The 21,207-nt window shown below is 38.7% G+C and overlaps 1 protein-coding gene across 6 annotated transcripts in view; it reads left to right on the forward strand.

The window, feature by feature from the left end:
* Positions 1 to 21,207, forward strand: part of sipa1l1 (signal-induced proliferation-associated 1 like 1) — an 80,253-nt gene that overhangs the window by 47,680 nt on the left and 11,366 nt on the right. For 5 of the 6 annotated variants that reach the window (XM_028039921.1, XM_028039917.1, XM_028039922.1 and 2 more), the window contains 13 exons: positions 2,039 to 2,142; positions 2,380 to 2,537; positions 8,004 to 8,583; positions 10,048 to 10,146; positions 10,775 to 10,950; positions 11,401 to 11,688; positions 12,315 to 12,464; positions 12,880 to 13,010; positions 15,854 to 15,951; positions 16,140 to 16,624; positions 19,643 to 19,828; positions 20,184 to 20,349; positions 20,431 to 20,665. In XM_028039921.1, the coding sequence (XP_027895722.1) occupies positions 2,039 to 2,142; positions 2,380 to 2,537; positions 8,004 to 8,583; positions 10,048 to 10,146; positions 10,775 to 10,950; positions 11,401 to 11,688; positions 12,315 to 12,464; positions 12,880 to 13,010; positions 15,854 to 15,951; positions 16,140 to 16,624; positions 19,643 to 19,828; positions 20,184 to 20,349; positions 20,431 to 20,665 (2,856 nt within the window). The remainder of the gene's footprint in view (positions 1 to 2,038; positions 2,143 to 2,379; positions 2,538 to 8,003; positions 8,584 to 10,047; positions 10,147 to 10,774; positions 10,951 to 11,400; positions 11,689 to 12,314; positions 12,465 to 12,879; positions 13,011 to 15,853; positions 15,952 to 16,139; positions 16,625 to 19,642; positions 19,829 to 20,183; positions 20,350 to 20,430; positions 20,666 to 21,207) is intronic. The other variant, XM_028039920.1, reaches the window with a different exon arrangement.

The raw sequence follows: 21,207 nt of genomic DNA on the forward strand, positions 1-21,207 counted from the left end.
AGCTCAAAGAGGAGATTCGTTCGTTTTTGGAGCTAATGGGGAAATCCGACGAATTCCCTGAGCTGAGCGATGAGGACTGGCTTTGTGACTTTGCGTTTGCTGTGGACATATTGTCACACATGAATGAGCTGAACGTTAAGCTGCAGGGGAAAGATCAGTTTGTGCACGATATGTACACAAATGTGAGAGCCTTCAAATCCAAGCTGATTTTATTCTCCAGGCAAATGTCAAACAAATCTTTCGCTCATTTTCCCACACTGGCCATGCAAAAGGCCACCCGAAACGTGAAGAAATACTGCAAATCACTGGACGACATGCACAGAGAATTCTGCCGTCGGTTCACTGATTTTGAAAAAATTGAAAAGTCACTTCAGCTGGTGTCCTGTCCCCTGTCACAAGACCCCGAAACAGCACCGCATGAGCTGCAATTGGAGCTGATCGATCTTCAGTCTGACTCCGTCTCAAAAGAGAAGTTCCGATCTCTTAAACTGAATGACTTTTACGCTTCACTTAACGAAGCCACATTTCCAAACCTCCGGAGGACGGCACAGAAGATGCTGGCATTGTTTGGCTCGACCTACGTGTGTGAGCAGACTTTCAGCGTCATGAACATCAACAAAGCCCGATACAGATCCCGGTTAACTGACCAACACCTCAGATCTATTCTGAGAATTGCCACAACAAAACTAACTCCAGACTTTGATGCACTGGCAAAAAAAGGAGAACAACAACACTGTTCCCACTGAAATGTGAGTTTTTCTACTGTTATGAAAAAAATAGCAACTTGCGCATTTACGCACAGCAGCGGTATACAGTAGCTTAATTAACATGCCGCACATCGCTCTCATTTTAAAGACCCCTTCCTTTCGTTGGGTAATAATATGTTCTGAATGTTGAAAGTGATTCCATTGATTTTTTTTCCCACTAAATGTTGATTTCTTTAAATTTTTTTTAATACATTTCAATCCCCAGGTTTAATCAATTACATTGCTTGTCCAAATGCTCCTGGCCCGGCCCCTCTGTCAAATTTTAGAACCCATTCTGGCCCGCAAGTCAAAAAGTTTGCCCACCCCTGCACTAGATGCATTTAAAATTATTCTTATATGAACAAAAACACTGAAGCCAGAATATTATATAGATGTTTGGCAAATTGCAGGGCACTAAGCAATGCAATACAGTCTCAGTAGAAATACGTTGATCTGGGAATTGTGGAGGATTTCTACAGACAAAGCGATTACAACTTGAAAATTAAAACTATGTCTAGCCACTTGTAGTGATGGGTACTACTAACTAAAAAGTTAGTTGTGTTAACCCTAAAGTTATAAACATTAGTTCAACTAATTCTAAAGAACTGTGCCAACATGCTATTTAGTGGAAGCTAACGCCAAATTGCAAACTTCAATTCAAGACTCCAACACTCCAACTCCAGTTAATTTTTACATTATTATTTACGACCTTAAGTATTACACTTAGTTCTTGTTTCTACTGTCTGTGTTTTATTTAGTTCTTGTATGTTTCATGATTGAAATAAAGTTGTTAGGAAAAAAGAGAGAGAACATGAGGAGAGAAACTGGAACTGCTACGCAAACAGTTTTCACTAAATAATACAATAATTGTTAACAGAGGAATTTTTATTTTTCCATAAGCAAAACTTCAACACAGAACTTTGAACTTCAGTTAAGTGAAAATTAACAAAACAGCCAAACAACTTAACACTTTGAAATTTATCTGGAAAATTTTATTTAAGTAAACCTAAATGCGCTAAACTGGTCTGGAAGTCCCAAGAATACTGGGCCGAAACTAATAAAGCAATGTAAAGTAAACACTATTAAGTGTTTGCAGTAAATAACTGATTTAGCCAACATGGGCTTTTAAACAGCCCGTAAATGTGATGCTGTGAAACTGAAGGAAAATCAGTAGAATGTGGAGTTTGTTATTAATGAGAAGTATTTCCTTGGTGTGAGACCCAAACACTGCTCCATTGGATTTTCATCAGTTTAGCAAATGAGAAATTAACCCACTCTTGTGTCTTTCTCAGCCGATTCTACAGGCACCCACTCCTTGTATACAACTTACAAGGATTATGAGATCATGTTTCACGTGTCAACCATGCTGCCTTACACACCCAACAATAAGCAACAGGTATGAAAAATGAAAATTAATAGAAAGTTTTAGATAACAGCCTTTGTGTATATTAAAGCTATAAAGGTGGACATTTGTAAGAGATTCCTGCAAAAATCCTGTGTTGTAAAACTAGTGGATTAAGTCACAGCTTTCTAGGTGCTCATTGTCTAAAAGATGTCTCTGATTGTTCAGTTTGATTTTCTTGGTCTCTAACAGCTTATTGTTTATTTTCTCTCTTTGTCATCGAACTTGCAGTTGCTGCGGAAGCGGCACATAGGGAACGACATCGTCACAATTGTGTTCCAGGAACCTGGAGCGCTTCCCTTCACTCCTAAAAACATTCGCTCTCACTTCCAGCATGTCTTTGTGATTGTGCGCGCTCATAACCCCTGCTCTGAAAACTCCTCCTATAGGTGAGATTCAGAAACAAAGTGAACACTGTACTGTTTATATAGATGGAGTAATGTTTATTTTTATTCATTAATTGTTTTTAAATTCTAGCATTCTGGGTAATTTTTCTTCTTAGTCAATTGTAAAAATACCCTAATTGGACAATTGGTAATTATACATCAATAACAAAGTATATACTTATTCATAAATTACATTTAGTTTGTTGTGCTCCTGAGTCACTAAGTGACAGTACACTTTATGGTCAGATTGAAAGAGAGGTCTGAGGCCTTAAAAAGGAAGATTGTGGCAGTGTATAAATCTAGTAAATGATTTAAAGAGATTCCAAAAGAATTTGAAATCGGCACTTCCACTGTTTGAAAAATAGTCTACAAATGTAACCCATCTGAAACAACTGCAGACATTGCCAATCATGAGATTCCTCCAGGACTTGTAAAACCCTGCAATAAAAAGTGGGTATATAATATGATGGAGGAATGAATAAAAAACCTAAAAGAGTTGATTAAATAAACACAAAAAGGGATTCTACAGGTTTATTTTATCAACTAAAATTCTAATCTCAAAAAATTTGGTCAAATCTATGGTAAGCACAACAATGTATTTCACATAAACCACCCTCCATCACAGCTGAATGAATGATGCTCTGATGATGCCTGCAGTTTTCTACTTCCTGAAATCCATCATGAAAATGGCTGCAAGTGTTGTGAGATGTCTCTGTAGCTCAAGAATTATTACTACTTTGTCAGAAATATATAATATGAACAGAATGCACGCCACCCACACCCATCAGTTAACCTTGCTTTTAGGTTCCTGTTTGAGTTCAGCTTTGAAAGGAATTTTATTCAGGTTTTTGTCTACTTCTTATCCTGTTTGCTGTTCTTTTTTGTTGTCACACTCCGTTTGACTCCAATCATTGCTGTTTTTAATTGCTGTCTGAGCAACTTGTGTGAGGCCTTAATCTTCCCCCATGTGGCTACTTCATTACAGAGCAACAACACAAATAAACACACATAAGCAATGAGCCCTGCTGCACAGTGAATATTGAACAAATGCTTTTATGTCTTTGGTCTGTGATTCATAAATGTGAAAGAAAACTTTACATGATGCATACATGAGAGCCTCAAGTTTCACAGGTCAAATATGAGTCATGGTCTCCATGGACAATGCACATGACTAAGAAATGATGCATTAAATAGAGCTTACAATAATAATGTATTTATTTTACATTGAATAGAGCATGGATATAAATGCATGGGAAGGGGTTAAAACAAAATTAAGCTTAAACTCATCTAGAAAGCCATACTTTTGGGAGTGTAGTGTATATAGTGCTTCACTTGTGCACATTGAATTTGTGATATGAACATGTGTGGACATTTATAAAAGAAAGAATTGGTTAATGGAGGAGCCTGCTTTTTTTTAACATTCTCAGTGAAGGGTTTGACAATCTTAAGATTTCTGGTGTTTTTTTAATTTAAAGTCTCCAATCTATCTTTAAATGTTGACTTGATGCAAGCAGAGAGGAACAAGGTAAACTTCATACACCTTCCTCATATTTCTCTCCTGAATACGTGTCCATCTCTGAACTCCCCACAGCATAAGGTATTGACTTGGTTTTTGTTTTGTTTTTCTTTTTCTGTTTCTTGGCTTGTTGAGCTCCTGTTTGTGGATACTGGAAGAGCAGACTGCCCACACACTGGATATTTATAAGCCCACAAATCACTAAAACCACAGGAATTTACCCTTTGATTTTCTTTGCTCAACCTCCTGCCATGAAGATCACCAAGAAGCCTTATAGTCCAGCATTTCCCATTGTGCAGCATTCCTCTCTTTCTTGCCATATTAAGCCTTACCATTCTCTTCTCCTTCTTTTAAATCATTTCAATCTTGTATGCAATGTAATTATTTACTTTTCTGCCCCTACCTGTATGTATAAATATCACCATCAATGCGCTCTGTCCTGCATGAGTCACAGGTCCTGGCTTGACTGACTCACAGGTGTTTGAGATCAGAACAAGTGATTTCAGAGCTTCGGTATAATGCATTTAGCAGCATCTGTAGTGACTGAAAAGAATAGAAATAAAAGGTCTCATTCTCATTGTTCTCCCTGCTTGTAGCCACTTTCAGCTCTCCTCTCTAAAATACCGCGTGTGATTCATTACTCATTTGCAGAGTCTCAGGCATATATAGCCACAGTACTGTCAATTTCTTGCGTAGGAGTTGTCAACATTTTTCAGATTGCCTGTGCATTACTAAATGTCTCTGTAAGTTATTGACATTGCATAAGTCTTGAACACCCATCAGTCATAACATTATGGCCAGCAATAGCACTGTCTGGTCTGTAGCTACGCAGACAAAATGTCATCTTTCTTTTAACACTTGGATGATTTTCCTGATTAGGTTAGGGTACAGGACCTTGACTGTTGAGTTGGACCGCAGGAGCCAGACTCTACTCCAAACATGCATCAATTGGCCCTATTGGTGGATCACTTCTGCTGGTTCCTTTTTAACCATTTTTCATAGCTTTTGACAGGGAATTGATATATTGGACTATCAAAGATAGGTTGTCAACAACATTGTATAGATGCTTCTATTTAGGCCGATTATTATTGCCTCTGTGACAGTAAGAGGCAATAATACAATCAAAATGATGACATTTAGCCTTTGAAGAAATCAGGCCAAAGTGAGATAGATGTGGGGAAAAGAAAAGCACAAAGCTGCCAGAAGACAGGATGTCCACTCTTGTGGTTTTGAACACAGAAAGCAATGCAAGAAGCTTACTTCTGCTTTATTGTTTCCAGTTCCCATGGACACCCCCACAGTCCTTAAGTCTTTCTGTATATGGACGGGTGGTGCAAACACAGCTGTTTCTCAGAACATTTGTGTTATTGTGAACGGGGCCCAAGACCTGGAAAACATGGAAGATAAATGTGTTGTCAGGTCTCTGAAACCAAGAAACAGTTTTTTGTACTTTTGTAACCGAAAAAGGCAAGTGCCATCAGGTAATTCTGTATTAAAGAAAGGACATTTTTGGTTTTCCAATGCCAAGTTCTCCTAAATCTCTTCTTGTATTTGTTTGTTGTGAGTTACCTTGTTCAGTTGATGCTATATGCACTCTTCTGAAAAGGTTTGAACCTCAAGGTTTGACCATGGTTGATTTGCAACTCCCCAACTTCTATGGTCTCGTTGCGGTTAGAAAATGGTAATTTAGATGTTGCCAATCAAAATGCTTGCATGAAATACCTGGCCAGGTATGGCTCTTGCCACCCCCAATTTGGTACCAAAAAATGGGGAAGAACCACGCAGAATCTGCAAATGAAGATAAATCTGTCTGGGAATGATTGATGATTTGAGACAATTACTTTCTTGTGGAAGTAACATTATGTTCTCCATTAGATATAACTCTGCCACACTTTGCTTTTGGCTGAACTGAAATCAGTATTTGGACCTTAAATGTGTCAGTGACTCTTGTTGCACATGAACCTTTTTAAAGTTCAACATTGGTTTTCGAATTGGACCGCTTTAGTTGGTCCTGACCTTAGCAGGCTTTGGCAGACTTCGGTGCAGGCTCTGACCACGTCCTCAAAAAATCGTAACTGTTGAACTTCACATCCCTTCCCTTAATAATTGTTTATTTCAGTTTCAACATATCAACCTACATGGATGTTCAGTTGTGGCTTAAAATATCCTACTAAATGACATCTGTCATTATAGGGTAAAGAACATGCATCTTTTTCACTTGTCAATGATCGATGTTATGACTGCTGGTGTCCAAGCTTACCTACTTGGTCATATTGACTAGACTTTAGCTATTTCACCGTAGAGGAAATTCAGACAAACCTTTGAGACACTAGCTTTTTCCCACTGCTTCCATTTATTAAAAAAAAAAAAGTACATCCTGCGATGCTATTTCAGCCAGAAAAATGCTTCCTCTTTCATATCAGTCTGTCACAAGCAAGTTAAGGTGGGAAATAAGCTGTCAACAATTTGAGGGCTGGTATAATTGAACACCACATGTCTCCAGTGAGGACAGGATGTCTCTAAAGTATGTTTAGAAATATGTGGGTGACACAGGTATTGCTTATTAGGCAATGTGATTAATCCCAGTGTCAACATGTGTGCTGATGCTTGTCAGCGGGGAATTGTGTGGGATGGGGGCTATGACTCCCTGTGCCTCTCTTGTCACCTGACAATTATCACCTGTGATGGGATTTTGTGATTGAGCTCTTTTGGTTGAGATTAGAAAAAATAAGCCATGTAGGAATATGAGCTCTCCAGGCCAGCATGTTACTTGACACCTTTTTTTTGTGTGTGTTTTATTGTCTCTTTCCCCCACCTGTTTGCATTTTTTCCCCTTTTCGTCAGCCTTTTATTCACTCTTTTCTCAGAAGCCTTTTCCATTTTTTTCACCCAGGAGTCACATTTGGCTAGAGGTTTGGAAAAGTAGTCATGGTGCATCCTTTTCTTCTCTTCCTGTTTGTGCATGACGGCCCAGCTGAATTATTGACATACCAGAAAGGGCAAACTCCCTCAAATGGCCCTTCCAGGGTCTTATTGAAGGGGAAAAAAGCATATAATTCAGCTTATACATGCCTTAAAAATAACCTCAAGTAAACACACCAAAGTTTGACAGTGTAGCAGAAATTTTAAGCAAGATAGTATATGTACAATATGTACATGTACAAATGTCTTTATTAAAACTGAAACACAGCAGTTATTCTTGCTTGTGTTAAACCAGCCTAACATATTGATTAAAATGGATACAATAACATTATCTATGATATATATTATATTTTATTTAAATGCTTAATCAGATCCATAGAACAAACCCCAGTTTAGGTGTAGTGTTTGATGGTTGTTTAGCAAACTGTTATTACTGGTTCAATTTTACTCCTTTTAATAAAAAACAAGTATATCAAGCTAATGTTGATTGGTCATCTGTTTATATAGCTGGTCTGCAATTAGTTTTTCACAAGTAGAATTTGTTAGAACATCTGAATTATTTTATTTGGAATTGATGGGAGATCGTATCTTTAATGACTATCCTTCATTATAAAAAATGTATCATTCAAAGTTTTTGCAGTTGAGTCTGTAACCATTTAAAACATTGCAAATATGCAAATTATATATATTAAAATATCACAATCTTAATAAAATGTAGATATTTAAGTCTGAAAAAGTGCATAATTTGGAAATAGAAAAGCTTTTAGGAATGTTAAAAAAATGAAAACATTTTCATACTAAGCATATTATAATTGGATCCCTCAGTGCTATAAATTGTTTAAGCTGTTGATTGAAATGTTCTGGTTCCCTTGTTCTGTAGCAAAACAATAAATCAAAACAAAAGTATTTACTGCTTGATGTCTGGGTTCAAATTTCCGTTTCCAAACTGAGTATAACTAAATTTTATAAATCTGCTTCTTGAGTCTCTCTTTACATGTCTGCCTGGCTAATTTGTCTCTTTTTCTTCCTAGTGTGGCAGTCACCCGTTCCAAAGACATGCCTTCATTCGGCCCCCCTATCCCAGAGGGCGTGACCTTTCCAAAGTCATCAGTCTTCCGGGAGTTCCTGCTGGCCAAAGTGATCAATGCCGAAAATGCTGCTCACAAATCATATAAATTTCGTGCCATGGCCACCCGAACGCGCCAAGAGTACCTGCGGGACCTGGCAGAGCGCCACACCACCAGCACTCCGATTGATCCCTCTGGAAAGTTTCCTTTCATCTCTTTGGCTCATAAAAAGAAAGAGAAGACCCGGCCTTACGAAGGAGCGGAGCTGCGCAGTCTCGGAGCGGTGACCTGGCCGGTTTACGCTGAGGATCATGGGAACGGAGGGGAAATCGAGGCCCTGTTGGCTATTTCCAATGACTTCATGATCCTGTTGGACCAGGAGGCCAAAGCTGTGGTGTTCAACTGTGCCACTAAGGATGTGATTGGTTGGACTCTCAGCAGTCCTGCTTCTTTAAAGATTTTCTATGAGCGAGGAGAAAGTGCGTCTCTCAGGAGCATCAGTAATAATACTGAGGATTTCAAAGAAGTGGTCAAACGTCTGGAGGTAAGAGGACTCACACCTACACAATTCCAGAATATTTACTTGATCCCAAAGAGAAATTAAATGCTGTTGTAACTCAATATACATGTTTGATGGTGATAACATGCTTTGAGGAAGGGAAAACAATCCTCATGATGAAAATTGGATCAAATTCACTTTTATTTAAATACCAAAAATGCTTTTCCCACTTACCTGGCCTACTCACAGACTCTCCTACTATTCAATGATGGCATTTTTTATTTTCGCATACCAGCCTGTCGTCTCTTCATGCGTTTCACTGTATTGAGGGGAGTTTCAGAAACACCTCTGGACAACATTCTGCTAATGGCTCATACACCTACACATACAGTGAAGTGGATGCTTGTTCGTTCTTAGCTGTTTCCATGGAAACAGACTGGGGAAAAGGTGTTTTCTTATGTAATCAGTGGAGCTTTAAAAATCATTCAGTGTTGCCTTTTGGTTTTGAAAGGTATAAATGCATGCGTGTTTACGCGTGTGAATTTGTTTTTCTCATGATGTGTGTATGTAACTTGAATTACGCAGAAATTATGTGCATTTTTGTACTCCTGCATACCAATACATTTCAACAAAAGTCCTATTATTCATTATAAAATATTGCTTTGTATGCAATTGGCTTTTGATTAAAAAGAGGAAGTGATCAAACTTTAATTATTTTTCTACTATTTGTTTCTACCTTATGCTTTTCATATTTTTCACTTTTTTCTAATACTCTTCATTGCCCCTATTAACACAGAAATGTTCGACTGCAGTAACTTTTTATATAAGACACTTTTCAGTGAAGCTTGACTTCTTTGGTGAGACAGAAAGATGCACAGGTGCCTTTAAGCCCAAAGATGCATCATTATGAGAAAAGAAATAGGATATATGTAGTGAGTAACCATAAAAAGAAGTTATTTGTAAATTACACTTGCTTTCACAGATCCAGATGAGTTAGCTCACAGTGGAGCTAACTCCACTGTGGACTCTCACTGTGGAGTTTTTCTTTTCCAAGTGTTCCCATTTTCAGCCCTTCAGATGAAGCACAGTTTCTTCTCAGCCCTCTTCTATCCTTGCCTGAACAATAGGAGTCACATGATAAAACAAAAGTTCAAAGGAGTTTCTTTCTTGTAACTCGTCTTTGTCTCCACGCAGACTCGGATTTCACCAAAAGAAAGAACTTTCCGTCTTGGGTGTCATTTGTTGAGTGCACATCAATTCAGAAACCAGTCTGTGTGATGTAGCTGCATACTTTGTGCCCTAAACTCTCTTGGGCCTCACCTGTATCCCCTAAAATCTTTCAGCTTCAGTAGAACCATGTTTTCAAAGACACAGAAATAAACTCACAGTTACAAACAGAGGCAGTCCTTCCAGCTTTCCTAAACGGATATTATTTCAACTTGGAAAAGGACATCTCGACCTGTGATCACTTGATGTTTCTAATTCTCTCTCTGCCCTCAATCTGTCCAGTTTCTAACTAAGGGCTGTGAGACATCCGAGATGACTCTTCGGCGAAACGGTCTGGGGCAGCTTGGCTTCCACGTCAACTACGAAGGCATTGTGGCAGAGGTATTGTTTCATAACAACATAAATGTTTTATTTTGCACATTTGGTCATGATTTAGGTGTTTTACTTAAGTTTAAGTAACTTTTTTTCATATTACTACCTATATGAGACAGCAAATCAAAGTGTTTAGTGCCATAAGAAGCAGTTTGACACAGAAACCTATTACCTGCTTTTCCTATGGAAAGTGTAAGTTGGAACCGGGTTATTAAAGATACCCTGTTGAATATTTGACATTGGCTAAAAATATCTATCGTAACCATATGCAGTAAAAAAATGCACTAAATTTAAACTACATTTCATCAGTGCATATTTAACTCTGTTTTTGATGCAACTTACTTATAATTTGGCTGGCTGGATATGAGACTGCAATAGTCAATAGTCTCTGTTTTATTGTAAACAGTGATTAATACTCGGACAGTTGGATAATCCCTGGATTTTTACAAATACAATGATTTAGGCTTTTTAAAAATGTTTTTTAAATGTTCTCCAGTTTAAAAAGACAAAAAAAAAAAACAATCACAATATTTAAATTGTATCTGTTAATGTGATTTTCTTGATTAGAGACTCTAAAGTTAGAGTAACCAAACCCTAGAAATATGTCGAAGCTTCAATGAGACTTTGTTGTTCACAGGTGGAGCCGTACGGATATGCTTGGCAGGCGGGACTCCGTCAGGGCAGCCGATTGGTCGAAATCTGCAAAGTCGCTGTTGCGACTCTGACCCATGAGCAGATGATTGACCTCCTCAGAAATTCAGTGACAGTGCGTGTTGTCATCATCCCACCACATGATGACGCCACTCCACGCAGGTAAGTGGACGTGAATATATGTAAACAAACTCACTTTGACACCAGATATTCTGTGAATAGTGGTTTTGAGGCTGTATGTTTAGTATTTGGCATCAATGTGTTAAGCTTTAGAGTAGAAGGTGTTCCTTACAGGCGGAATAATTTAAATCTGACTGGACAAAAACAAATGCTTTTCAAGCCTAATTTAAATTAGCTTCAGAATTGCTTCCACATGGTTTAACTTAATGTCTGAACTTTTTACAGGCTAATAAAATCAATCTACTTTTACAGATGCAGCTCATGAGCGCATTGGGACTCGAATCATTTTAATGTGCAAATTGTAAAAGCGGAGGCTTTGAGGCAGTAGAACAAATGTGACCTTTATTTGTGTCATTCAATATTCCCAAATCCCAAAGCCACGTGAATGACGAGGAATGTTTTAACTCAACCCGATTGTTCCTGTCTTTGCAGGGGCTGCTCCGAGCTCTACCGAGTCCCGGTGTCTGAATACAAAGGCAGCAGCACAGACAGCGGCTCCTTTGAGTACAAGTTCCCATTCCGCAGCAATAACAACAAGTGGCAGAGGACGTCCAGCAGCCCTCAGCAGTCCCTGACCGCTTCACCGCAGCCCCACACCCCCAACCGAGCCATCAGCCTGGGCAGCTCGGTGGGGAAGACCCTGTCTGCTGAGAGGCTGGAGAGAGGCGCCGCCATTCCACGCAGCGTTAGCAGTGACGGACGACCTCTGGACTCCAAGAGGTCATAGCTGTTTAAATATGTATTGATAGAAATACATAAATAGTGAAAGAGGGTTTGAAATGTTTTTTTTTTCTGGAAAGTATGGAATATTTGATACAGTAAAAGATGCAAATGAACAAATAATTTCTTTTTAAATAAGTGTTCTTCCTTTAGTGAATGCTTGATCATTTGTAACAAACACATCCTTTCTGATTGACTTTTTTTTTCTTCCCATTGACCGATTAATGACTGGAGAAAAAAATGTGCTTAATAGGAGACTTTATTTTTTTATTTATGTATTTATTTTTATTGAATTACAACCAGGTGAAGCTAAAGCTGCCACCAGGGGAGTCCTGGGTAGAACAGAATTATAGGAAAACATTTTTAAAACTTGAAACTGTATATATTTTTGTACAGTTTTGGCTTAGCTACTGATATGAGTGTGTTCTTATTTCAGCAAATGACCTTTTTAGCATTTGTATATTCCAGTTAATGATTAATTAATTGCTAAATTAGTCGACGACTGGAGGTAGCATTTACTGTATTTACTCTGGCATGTTTTTTAGTTTTTCCATTCACTGTTGTAGTTTCTCACTTTCCAGTGAATACATTTCCAAAGTGTATCTCTATACTTGTTTGTGTTGCAGGATGTCTCCTGGCAGTGAGAGCTACAGCCTGGCCTCCTCGCTGGCGTTGGGTCGTTCGCCTCACAACCGCAGCTCTCCCAGCAACCTGTCTTGTTCCAGTGAGGCCTCTGGAAGCTCTGCGCACTGGAGGCAGAAGTCCATGCCTGAGCAGTAAGAACGACACAGGAATTGTTTGTCGAATGTGTGATACCCAAACTCAACATTTGTATCCTGTAAACCTATAACTCGCCCTGAGGCACTCACTTTGTCCTGATTATTCATCCTATGTTTATTTCAGTGACATAAAAGCGATGGTGCAATCATCACTTTTCATATTTAGAGGACATCCAATATATAGACTTTGACATTTCAGCCCACAGAAGTAGATTACATTGAAAATACAGTATATTTGTAAGACAGTTGTAATATTTCAAAGTAAGGTGCTCTCACTTTACTTCCACCCACTAAAGCCCTGAAGCAAGTTTTCATTACGTCTTCCTGTCTTTTCTTGCTCTGCATCTTTAATCACTTGTAACAAGTTTAAAAAGTATTGGCTCAGATTTTTTGTGACTTTCTGTTTTGGCAGGTTTGCGAGCAGCCGACATTCACCTATGTCTTCAGAGAGACGAGAGGCAGCTGGAGAGGGCGGATCGAGCGGGAAATCCACCACCAACTGGTCGAGAATGGAGGAAGGCGGAGGTGAACGAGGGTCAACAGGTGAAGTATTCCAGGGTGTCCATGTATCCTTAGAAAGACTTAAATTCATGAATCTAAAATTAAAGCCTTAAAATGTCTTAAGTGTGTTTAAAAAAATGCAATTTGGCCTTAAATACGTCAATTGCAGGTCTTAAATTTTGTGGTGTATCTTGTGGAACTTTTCTGCCAGGCAAATGTTTGAATCACCCATAAACATAATTGCGTTCTGTGACAGAAGGTGATTGCAGCTACTGCTAACTAGATGCTAATTTATTTTAGCTAGCTTGTTAGATAGGGCATAGTATTTTATCGCCTGTTGGCTGGATGACATGTCTTACGTTGCCAACCTGTACAATGCTGCATTCATTCTGTGCTTAAAAAGACCAAAACCACTATTATTTAAAATATGCATTTTGCTTTTGTACAAGTCTGTTTGCTAATGGTCTTTAAAATGGTTTTAAAAAGTCTTAACTTTGTGTTGGTGAAACCTGCAGAAACCCCATATTCAATAATTCATGTTATTGAAAACTAGCTCAAATGTGCAGAGTTCCCCTCTGGTTCTGTTTGCTGTTATGTACGTCCGAATGCAAATGTATGCAAATGGTAATTTTAAACATACAAAGAGTGGGTGCAGTTGATGTATGCAGTGGAGGAGGAGACGGCACACGAAAGAAATCCTCCATATTTATCTGTGCTTTAAAACCCTTTGAACTGGTAGGTACCGTGAGGAGTATGTGAATAGTGATTACATAAGCTGTAACTCTGACAGCAGCCTTTCTTAACCCTCCCATCGCCCTTCTCATTCCTCCTCCCATTCCCCTGCAAGTTGTGAATTATAAAGCCTTTACAGACGTCTTAATGTCTCTGCAAACAAAAAAAGGTGGATGTATAATAAAATCAGCCAGAAAAAATGAGATTTTCTTTTTGTTGTTCAATTGTAAGAGTGAATGGATTTTCATCTTTCATCCTTTCTATTCTGAGGCTTATTAAAGGAGAAGCGGAAGACGCGTCTGTCTTTCTTGTCAACACACCATCATTGTGTGCCTTCCCTTCCCTTCCTGCTTCCTGTCTGTCTCTCATTTTCCGTTGCTTCTCGTTTTCCTCTCATTCGTCCTTTAATTCTCTGTTGCAAGAATTCTCCCATCCACTTTTTAAAAGCTTTCTCTTTATATTCTAGCTGTGTTTATGCATTCCCCAAAGTCTGCCTTTCTCTTCTGATTCCAAGCAGAATGTTGCTTTTGATTTTTGACCAATATAGTTTCAGCCATGTCCTCAACCTGTTGCTGACCACCACAATCACAGTTGAAGGCCTCAGTCTGTCATTTTGTGGTTGTTTATGGCATTTATGTCATGATTGGTTAGGGAGGAACGATCCGTACTGGGGCAGCTGAGCTTAAGTCAGCCAAGATTCCAGCCTTCAAAAAGCCGTCTCTGTTGTGGTGTGGTTTAGAGTTCTGTCTTTTCCTTTTCCTCCCATTTTTAACTCCTGACCCTCTAGCTTTCAGCAAGAATGATGTGGCCAGGCTCTGTCCAGAAATATCAGAAGTCACAAAAAGTGCACTTCGTTCATTTCAACATTTTGTCGTGCTACAACCATACATTTCAGTGAATTTTTGTGTGATTTTAATGATAGATCAACGTAAATTAATGCATAATTGTAAAGGGGAAGGAAAAGGATAATGGTTTTCAAGTTAGCTAAAAATCTGAAAAGTGTGGTGTACATGAGAGAACGCCTTGTAAAGCCACCATTTGGTCTTTTGGGGTATGTTTCTACCTGTTGGGCTGGGCAATATAACAAAAATATTTGTCGTATTATGCTTTGCTTTAGCAATGTCTGAAATGACAATTAAGAATGTAAATTATATTGCCTTAGCATAATTCAAATCTCTCTCCTACATATGCCAAAAATTTCAGAGCTCGGCTTATTTATACAAACACAAACAACATCCCTAAAAAAAGATTAGCAGGTGAAATGAGGAAGTATGGCAGCACCGTTGGAAATACATCCACCCCATCATGCGTTGGCGGGTTTCAGGGTCAAATTTTATAATAATTAAATTTAAATGCATGTTGAGGTTTTCAGATTTTCTTCCAGTTAACGATTCTGTGCTACTTTGTGTTTATCACATACCTGGAGGTTTAAGGTTGTAGTATAAAGAAATGTGAAATGGTTCAAGGGACACTGTAAACATACTTCTTATCTTGTTTAGATGATTCATCAAGTAGAGCATTTTTATTTATTGGAAAGTTTTAAATACTAAAGTGATTAGTTTGGCTTATCTAAAGCAAGTTTAAACCAGTCAAATTTACAATATACTAGATATAAATCCACAGGAACTCTAACAATCCGGCTTACACCCAGCTCTAATTAGTGCAGAGAGCCCGTGGGATGCAGTGCAACCGTACAAAGTAATAAATATTCTAAATGAGATGGAAACTACGTTTTTAGATTCATCCCAACAGATGTTATGCTTCCACCCCTAGCTCTCCCTGTGTCTCATGCTGCTGTGCTCATTAACTCCCTGCTCTGTGTATCTTATTGCGTAACAGATAGACAATTACACAATAGTCCCATTTATGTCGAGGTTTACTTCGGGACTCTTTCATGCAGCACATCTTGCCCAGAGCAAGCAAAGCCAGCAGCTGGGGGGATGCATTTTTGTTTGATGTGCGTTGTTTTTGATGACAACCAATCTGGGATTTTGTTAACAGACGATGAAAAGGCGAAATGAAAATAAGAGTGCTGGGTGCTTCCTGGTGGTTTTGTCGCATAATGATCTGTTGAATTATCAGCAGCTTTTCAGTGCTGCAGGGTCTGTCTGCGTGTTTGTCACCAACTCTGGTTTGGTTTGATGTTGTTGCAGAGGCTCCAGCTTCCAAGTCTGGCCAGGGCTACTCTGGAGCGCCTCGCATCCAGAGGCAGGAACAAGTCATCCACCTCTCCCCAAAGAAGGGCAGCCAGGTCAGGATGTGAAGCATTCCTCAAAGTCTCCTGACAGTACAGTTTGTTCCTTAAAATGTCAAACTTTTAGTTAATTAAATTAGTGCTTGTATAACATCTTGTCACAATGGGTCACTCACTTATATAACACCTCATGTTTTCTCTATTAATGGCAACTTAACTGTTTTTATTGGGTGTTTTTGCCCTAGCAGTCAGATGGCCCGTACTCTGGCCACTCCAGCAGTAACACTCTGTCCAGCACCGCCTCCAGTGGGGGCCACAGCGATAGCGACAAATGGTACGACTTGGGGACCGGCGGCGGCTCCAGTGGCGACCAGGGCGAGCCTGAACCCAATGGCCTGGGTGGAGGAGGCTACCTCCAGGGAGCCTCGGCTGACAGCGGCATCGACACCGGCTCTTACGGAGCCTCGCATCATTCCCACTCCCACCATGGCAGCACCACCTCTTTGCTGGCCCCCAGTGGGAGCAGAGAGAGCAGGGAGCGCTCTTCATCTCCGTGGCACAGTCCGACCGAGGGAGGACGTAGGATGCTGGAAAGGTCGCCTGCTGCTGCCGAGTCTCCGGGGCTTCCGTCAGAAAGGAGCCATGAGTCCGTGGGTCGAAGCCCACCAACTCATCTCTTGGTTAGAGACAGCAGCACTTTCAGCCTGGGTGATGGTGGATCACATTCAAGGTCAGTTGGGCAAGATGTAGAGATTCATGTCTGTCAGAATATTATTGAACTGATTTTAATTCAAAAAGTCAGACAGTCTTCGAAAGAAAAAAGACGCCCTACATCAGTCTGTGTGGTTTTCTAATATATTTGTCAAAGGTCTGGCTCACCAAAATTTACCTTGAGCATATTGCAAGATGTACATGTATGGAGCTAAATTATGGCCATAAGGTTTTGAAACTGAAAGTAAGAAATTGAAACTGGAACAAAAAAACACTGAATCTGAAATCAGAAATGTTGATACTTAAATAAAAAATTTACATTGGGACAAAGAAAAATTTTGAAACAAAAAAATTGAAATGGAATAGATTTGAATCTGAAAAGAGAATTAAACTACTTTTCAGATTTAACTTTATTTTAAGCCTATTTTGTTTGGTGAAGCTTTAGTCATTTAGTGCATTTGGAGTAAATGCACTAAAGAATAAGAAGCTGAAGGAAAGATGAGGAGAAAAGTGAAAAAACCCCGAATACTTTTAATAATTATAAAAGGTGATCTGGTCTCAATCATTATTATAAGATATATGTTAAAATAATGTATTAAGTCAAATTTATCAGGCTGCTTTGCTGATCATCAGAAGGCAAAATGCAGCATTTATGCCAAACAAATGTAATAATTATTGAATAGTGAATAAATGTGATCAAAACATTCAAATAGATTATTTTTCTTGACATTTTGTAGCCCAGAAGCTAATGCTATAGGGGGATATGACATGAAAAAGTTTGGGAGGCTCTGATTTAGTAACTTGAAAAGAAGTGTTGATATTCAAACTGCAGTGTATAAGGAAACTGTAGGAGACGGCGAGAATAAATAAATATTTGTTAAAATTGAGTATTCTTTTTCTTATGGTTCATAATTATGTGATACTCTGCATCAGTCACATAAAATCACATTGAAAAACAATGAAGTGATTTATGACTCATAAGATGACAAAATTAGAAAAATGTCTGTCAATGCTTTTATAAAGCACTGTATGTTTGTGATGTAACTACATTGTTAAAACTTCCGCCATCATGTCATATTAATCAATTTTTTCCCATATCATGTCTTTCGGTTTTTGACACAACATGGAAATCCATCTTGATCCTCCTTCCCCTACACAGATGAAACTGGTCTGAACCTCGGCTTATGTCATCACAACTCGCTCAATCTGTCTGTGTTTGGCAGACGACCCCCATTCCTGAGATCTCCATTCATGCAGTTCTGAGCTGACTTTTTTCCACTTTATAAAGAATCAAAACAAGAGAATAGGATAACTGAAGCAGTAGGAAAATAAATCCTGTGACTTGGGACTTGGTTATAAATTTTAGACCAACAAAAAAACGTTGGAGAGAAAAGAAATTCACTGTTTTGTTGAACCATTTCTGAAATACAGCCCGACTTTTTTGTACTCTGAATATTAATTCTTGCACACGTTTTGGACCTGAATTAAAACGTGTGCAAACTGGTAGACACATGGTTAAACTGGTAGACACATGATCCAGCCAGAGGCCGAGGTAACAATCTAAAGCAGATGGCAAAACACAAACTGTGTGTTTTTTTAAAGTCATAAACTCACTTGGCCTATTTTGTAGCTGCTGTTTTTCTGTTTTCACTGCTTTTTAATACTTCTAATATTTATGGACTCAGTCGGCTCCTATCTGCTTACAAGCAGCCAAAGCAAACAATTTGTGTAATAACTTTAAGATGCCACTTTAGACATACAGTTATAAAAAAACAACATATATATTTAGCTTTTATAAAACACACATAAAATTTTCACCTCTTTACCTAAGCTCAGCTTTGATTTTTGAATTTGACTCTTTTATTTTATATCTTGTAACCTCAGCACGTGCCTCACCACTGCAGCGTGATTCCTGTTCTCATTACTTGTGCCAAAATTTCTTTACCCCAAAAGATCACATAGCAGACAGCCTCCTTCTCAGCAAGACTTTTGCTGGAAACCAAGCATAAAGAGTAATTTTAATTCCCTCTTATCTTTCCACATTAGGCCTCAGGAAATGTGGAACACATGTCCTACTTTTCAAAGCTGAGCTCGTGTCTCAAGCTGAGGCGAGCTCCTGTGTCCGGCTCTTCCTGTTGGAGCAAGTTCATTTCATCGTCCAGACAGAGTTACACTATAGTTATTTACCATCAGAGTTGTGGAGGGTAAGAGAGGGAGGTAGCAAAGATAAATTTGGCTGCTGCTAATATGTTTAAGCAATAAGTACATCATGTGCCTCTTCACATTTACTTGTGCTTGTTATAGAGGTTACATGTGATAAATCAGCACAAAGTGGCACATATTTATAGGAATAGGGATACTGGGTTTAATATAGGGGTGAGCATTTATCATATCATTTATTATTTAGAAACGATAAATGATAAAATATCCAATCATCTATTGGATAAATTATGATGCTTAAAAAAACCTAAAACTATGTGTATTATCCATATTTCATATTTTTCTGTTTTTCTCCACTGTTTGTCCAATAAAGGTATTAAATGAATATCAAAACATTTGAAAATATGATTTAATGCAGTTACTGTGTGCAGTTTAGTCATACAAATCACGCTTTTTTTTTTTTTATGCGACTGATGTCCAAAAGAAGTATGCTTTTCAAGACCTGTATTTGTGTTTGTGGGGTTATGATTGTGTACCATGCAGTCATAGCCATACAGTTACTTAAAAAAGTAATACTTTGTATCGTCACTTTTACAACAGCTTCACAAAATATCGGGATAAAAATTTAAGCCCATATCGCTCCCACCCTTAGTTTAAAATAATCTTTCATTAATACTTTTTTTTACGTGTGGGACACATTTATACTCTATTGAGGCTGTTGCTGTAGATGTCTTGCTACTAATGAATATTATTTACTAATAATATTTGATTTTGTTTTGAGCAAAACATTTACTCCTTGTTCTCTCCTTACTGAGATAATTGTAAGATAAAAATCGTTATGCATCATTGGTAACTCATTTCTTTGATTTCTCCTCAGGCACTCTGGCCACAGCTCACCCAGGGAGGAGTCATCGTCTTCAGCCACCTCCCCTTCGTCTCAGTCTTCAGTCTCTCCCGGGCCAAAGACCTTCTACCCCCGTCAGGGAGCCCAGTCCAAGTATCTGATTGGCTGGAGGAAGCCTGGCTCCACCATCAACTCTGTGGACTTTGGAGACACACGGAAGTAAGAGAGTGGAGAATGAACAAACATTACAGCAAATCTTTAACAGTGTTTCCCGAGAGTAAAGTTTGACGAAACTTGAGCAGGGTTCTCTTAAAAATTTAAATATTACCATATATTTGTCTTTTTATGTATTTCGTATTTAGTTGGAGTTTCTCCTGTACCTCTTTATTATTCTTTTTTACGTTTTGACAGCATTTTTATCCTCATTACATGCAAGTCTCATCAGAATTCATTCAGTAATGACATATCTGTTGCTTTATTGCCTCCTTGTGGCTGAGGATTATACAACAGAAACTTTAATTTGTTACACGAATGTCATGTTTTTCTATTTCTCTTATTTACTTTATGCTTTCAGGAAATCTCCAGGTGAAAGTGGAGATGTGGCCCCCACCCCGGCAGCGAGACCATCACTTAGAGACATGCACTCCCCCCAGACTCATGCTAAATCTACTGTGGAGGAAGATATTAAGAGACACCCTGCTCATGACACTCCACCACCACCAAGAAAACACAAGGAAAAGGTAACTGTACAGAAACGAATAGGGAACAAAAGTAAGATTTAAATGATCTCATCCCCACTCTCATCCTTCGATCTGACTCAGCATGGCCAGAAGTCGCCTCCAAGCCAGCCGCTCAGCCGTCGCCGCTCGCTGCACCGCACCCTGTCAGATGAGAGCATCTATCGTGGTCAGCGGCTCCCCTCGCTGAGCGACTCGGTCACTGAGCCGGCGCTCGCCACTGACGTCCTCTTCAGCTGCTCCACTCTTCCTCGCTCTCCCACAACTCGCGGCGTGCCCCTCAGGCGGCCTTCCTACAAGCTAGGAGTTAAACTTCATGGTAAGAAGGAGAAAGATTTACTTTGTACAGGATACAGGTGTTTAAAATCCTTTAAAATAGTTGAATTCTGTATAAAGTTTTTGAAACTGATATTCAAACTGCAGTTTTGTGAAAAACATTAAATTTTAGTTTTCATTCTCCTTGCTGTAGGATGTCGATTGCAATTATAAAATGGTATCAATAACACTAATAAATGATACCATAAAACAGTGAATTGAAACTGTCTTCTTTAATTCATTTGTATTGTTGTTATGAAGTGGGGTGCTGGAAATGTTTGAAAACTTACCTTGAAAATGCTTAAAAAGCTTAAAGTTTCTTTAAAAAAAAGAACATGTTTCTTTATTTCTTTTTCTTTCTGTAACAACATTTTTGTCCCTCTTACAGAAGAATATGTTTAATTACGTAAATATTCTTAATCTGAAGATTTTCCAAATGAACAGTAATAAGACATTAGAGTTGTTTAACATCTAAAAAGAAAAAGAACAACTTAAATCCAGGGACATATGAATGTGGAAATGCTGCCCCCTCTTGATTCAAAAGGT

This window comes from Xiphophorus couchianus, chromosome 15, assembly GCF_001444195.1.
Source record: "Xiphophorus couchianus chromosome 15, X_couchianus-1.0, whole genome shotgun sequence".
NCBI classification, from domain to species: Eukaryota; Metazoa; Chordata; class Actinopteri; order Cyprinodontiformes; family Poeciliidae; genus Xiphophorus; species Xiphophorus couchianus.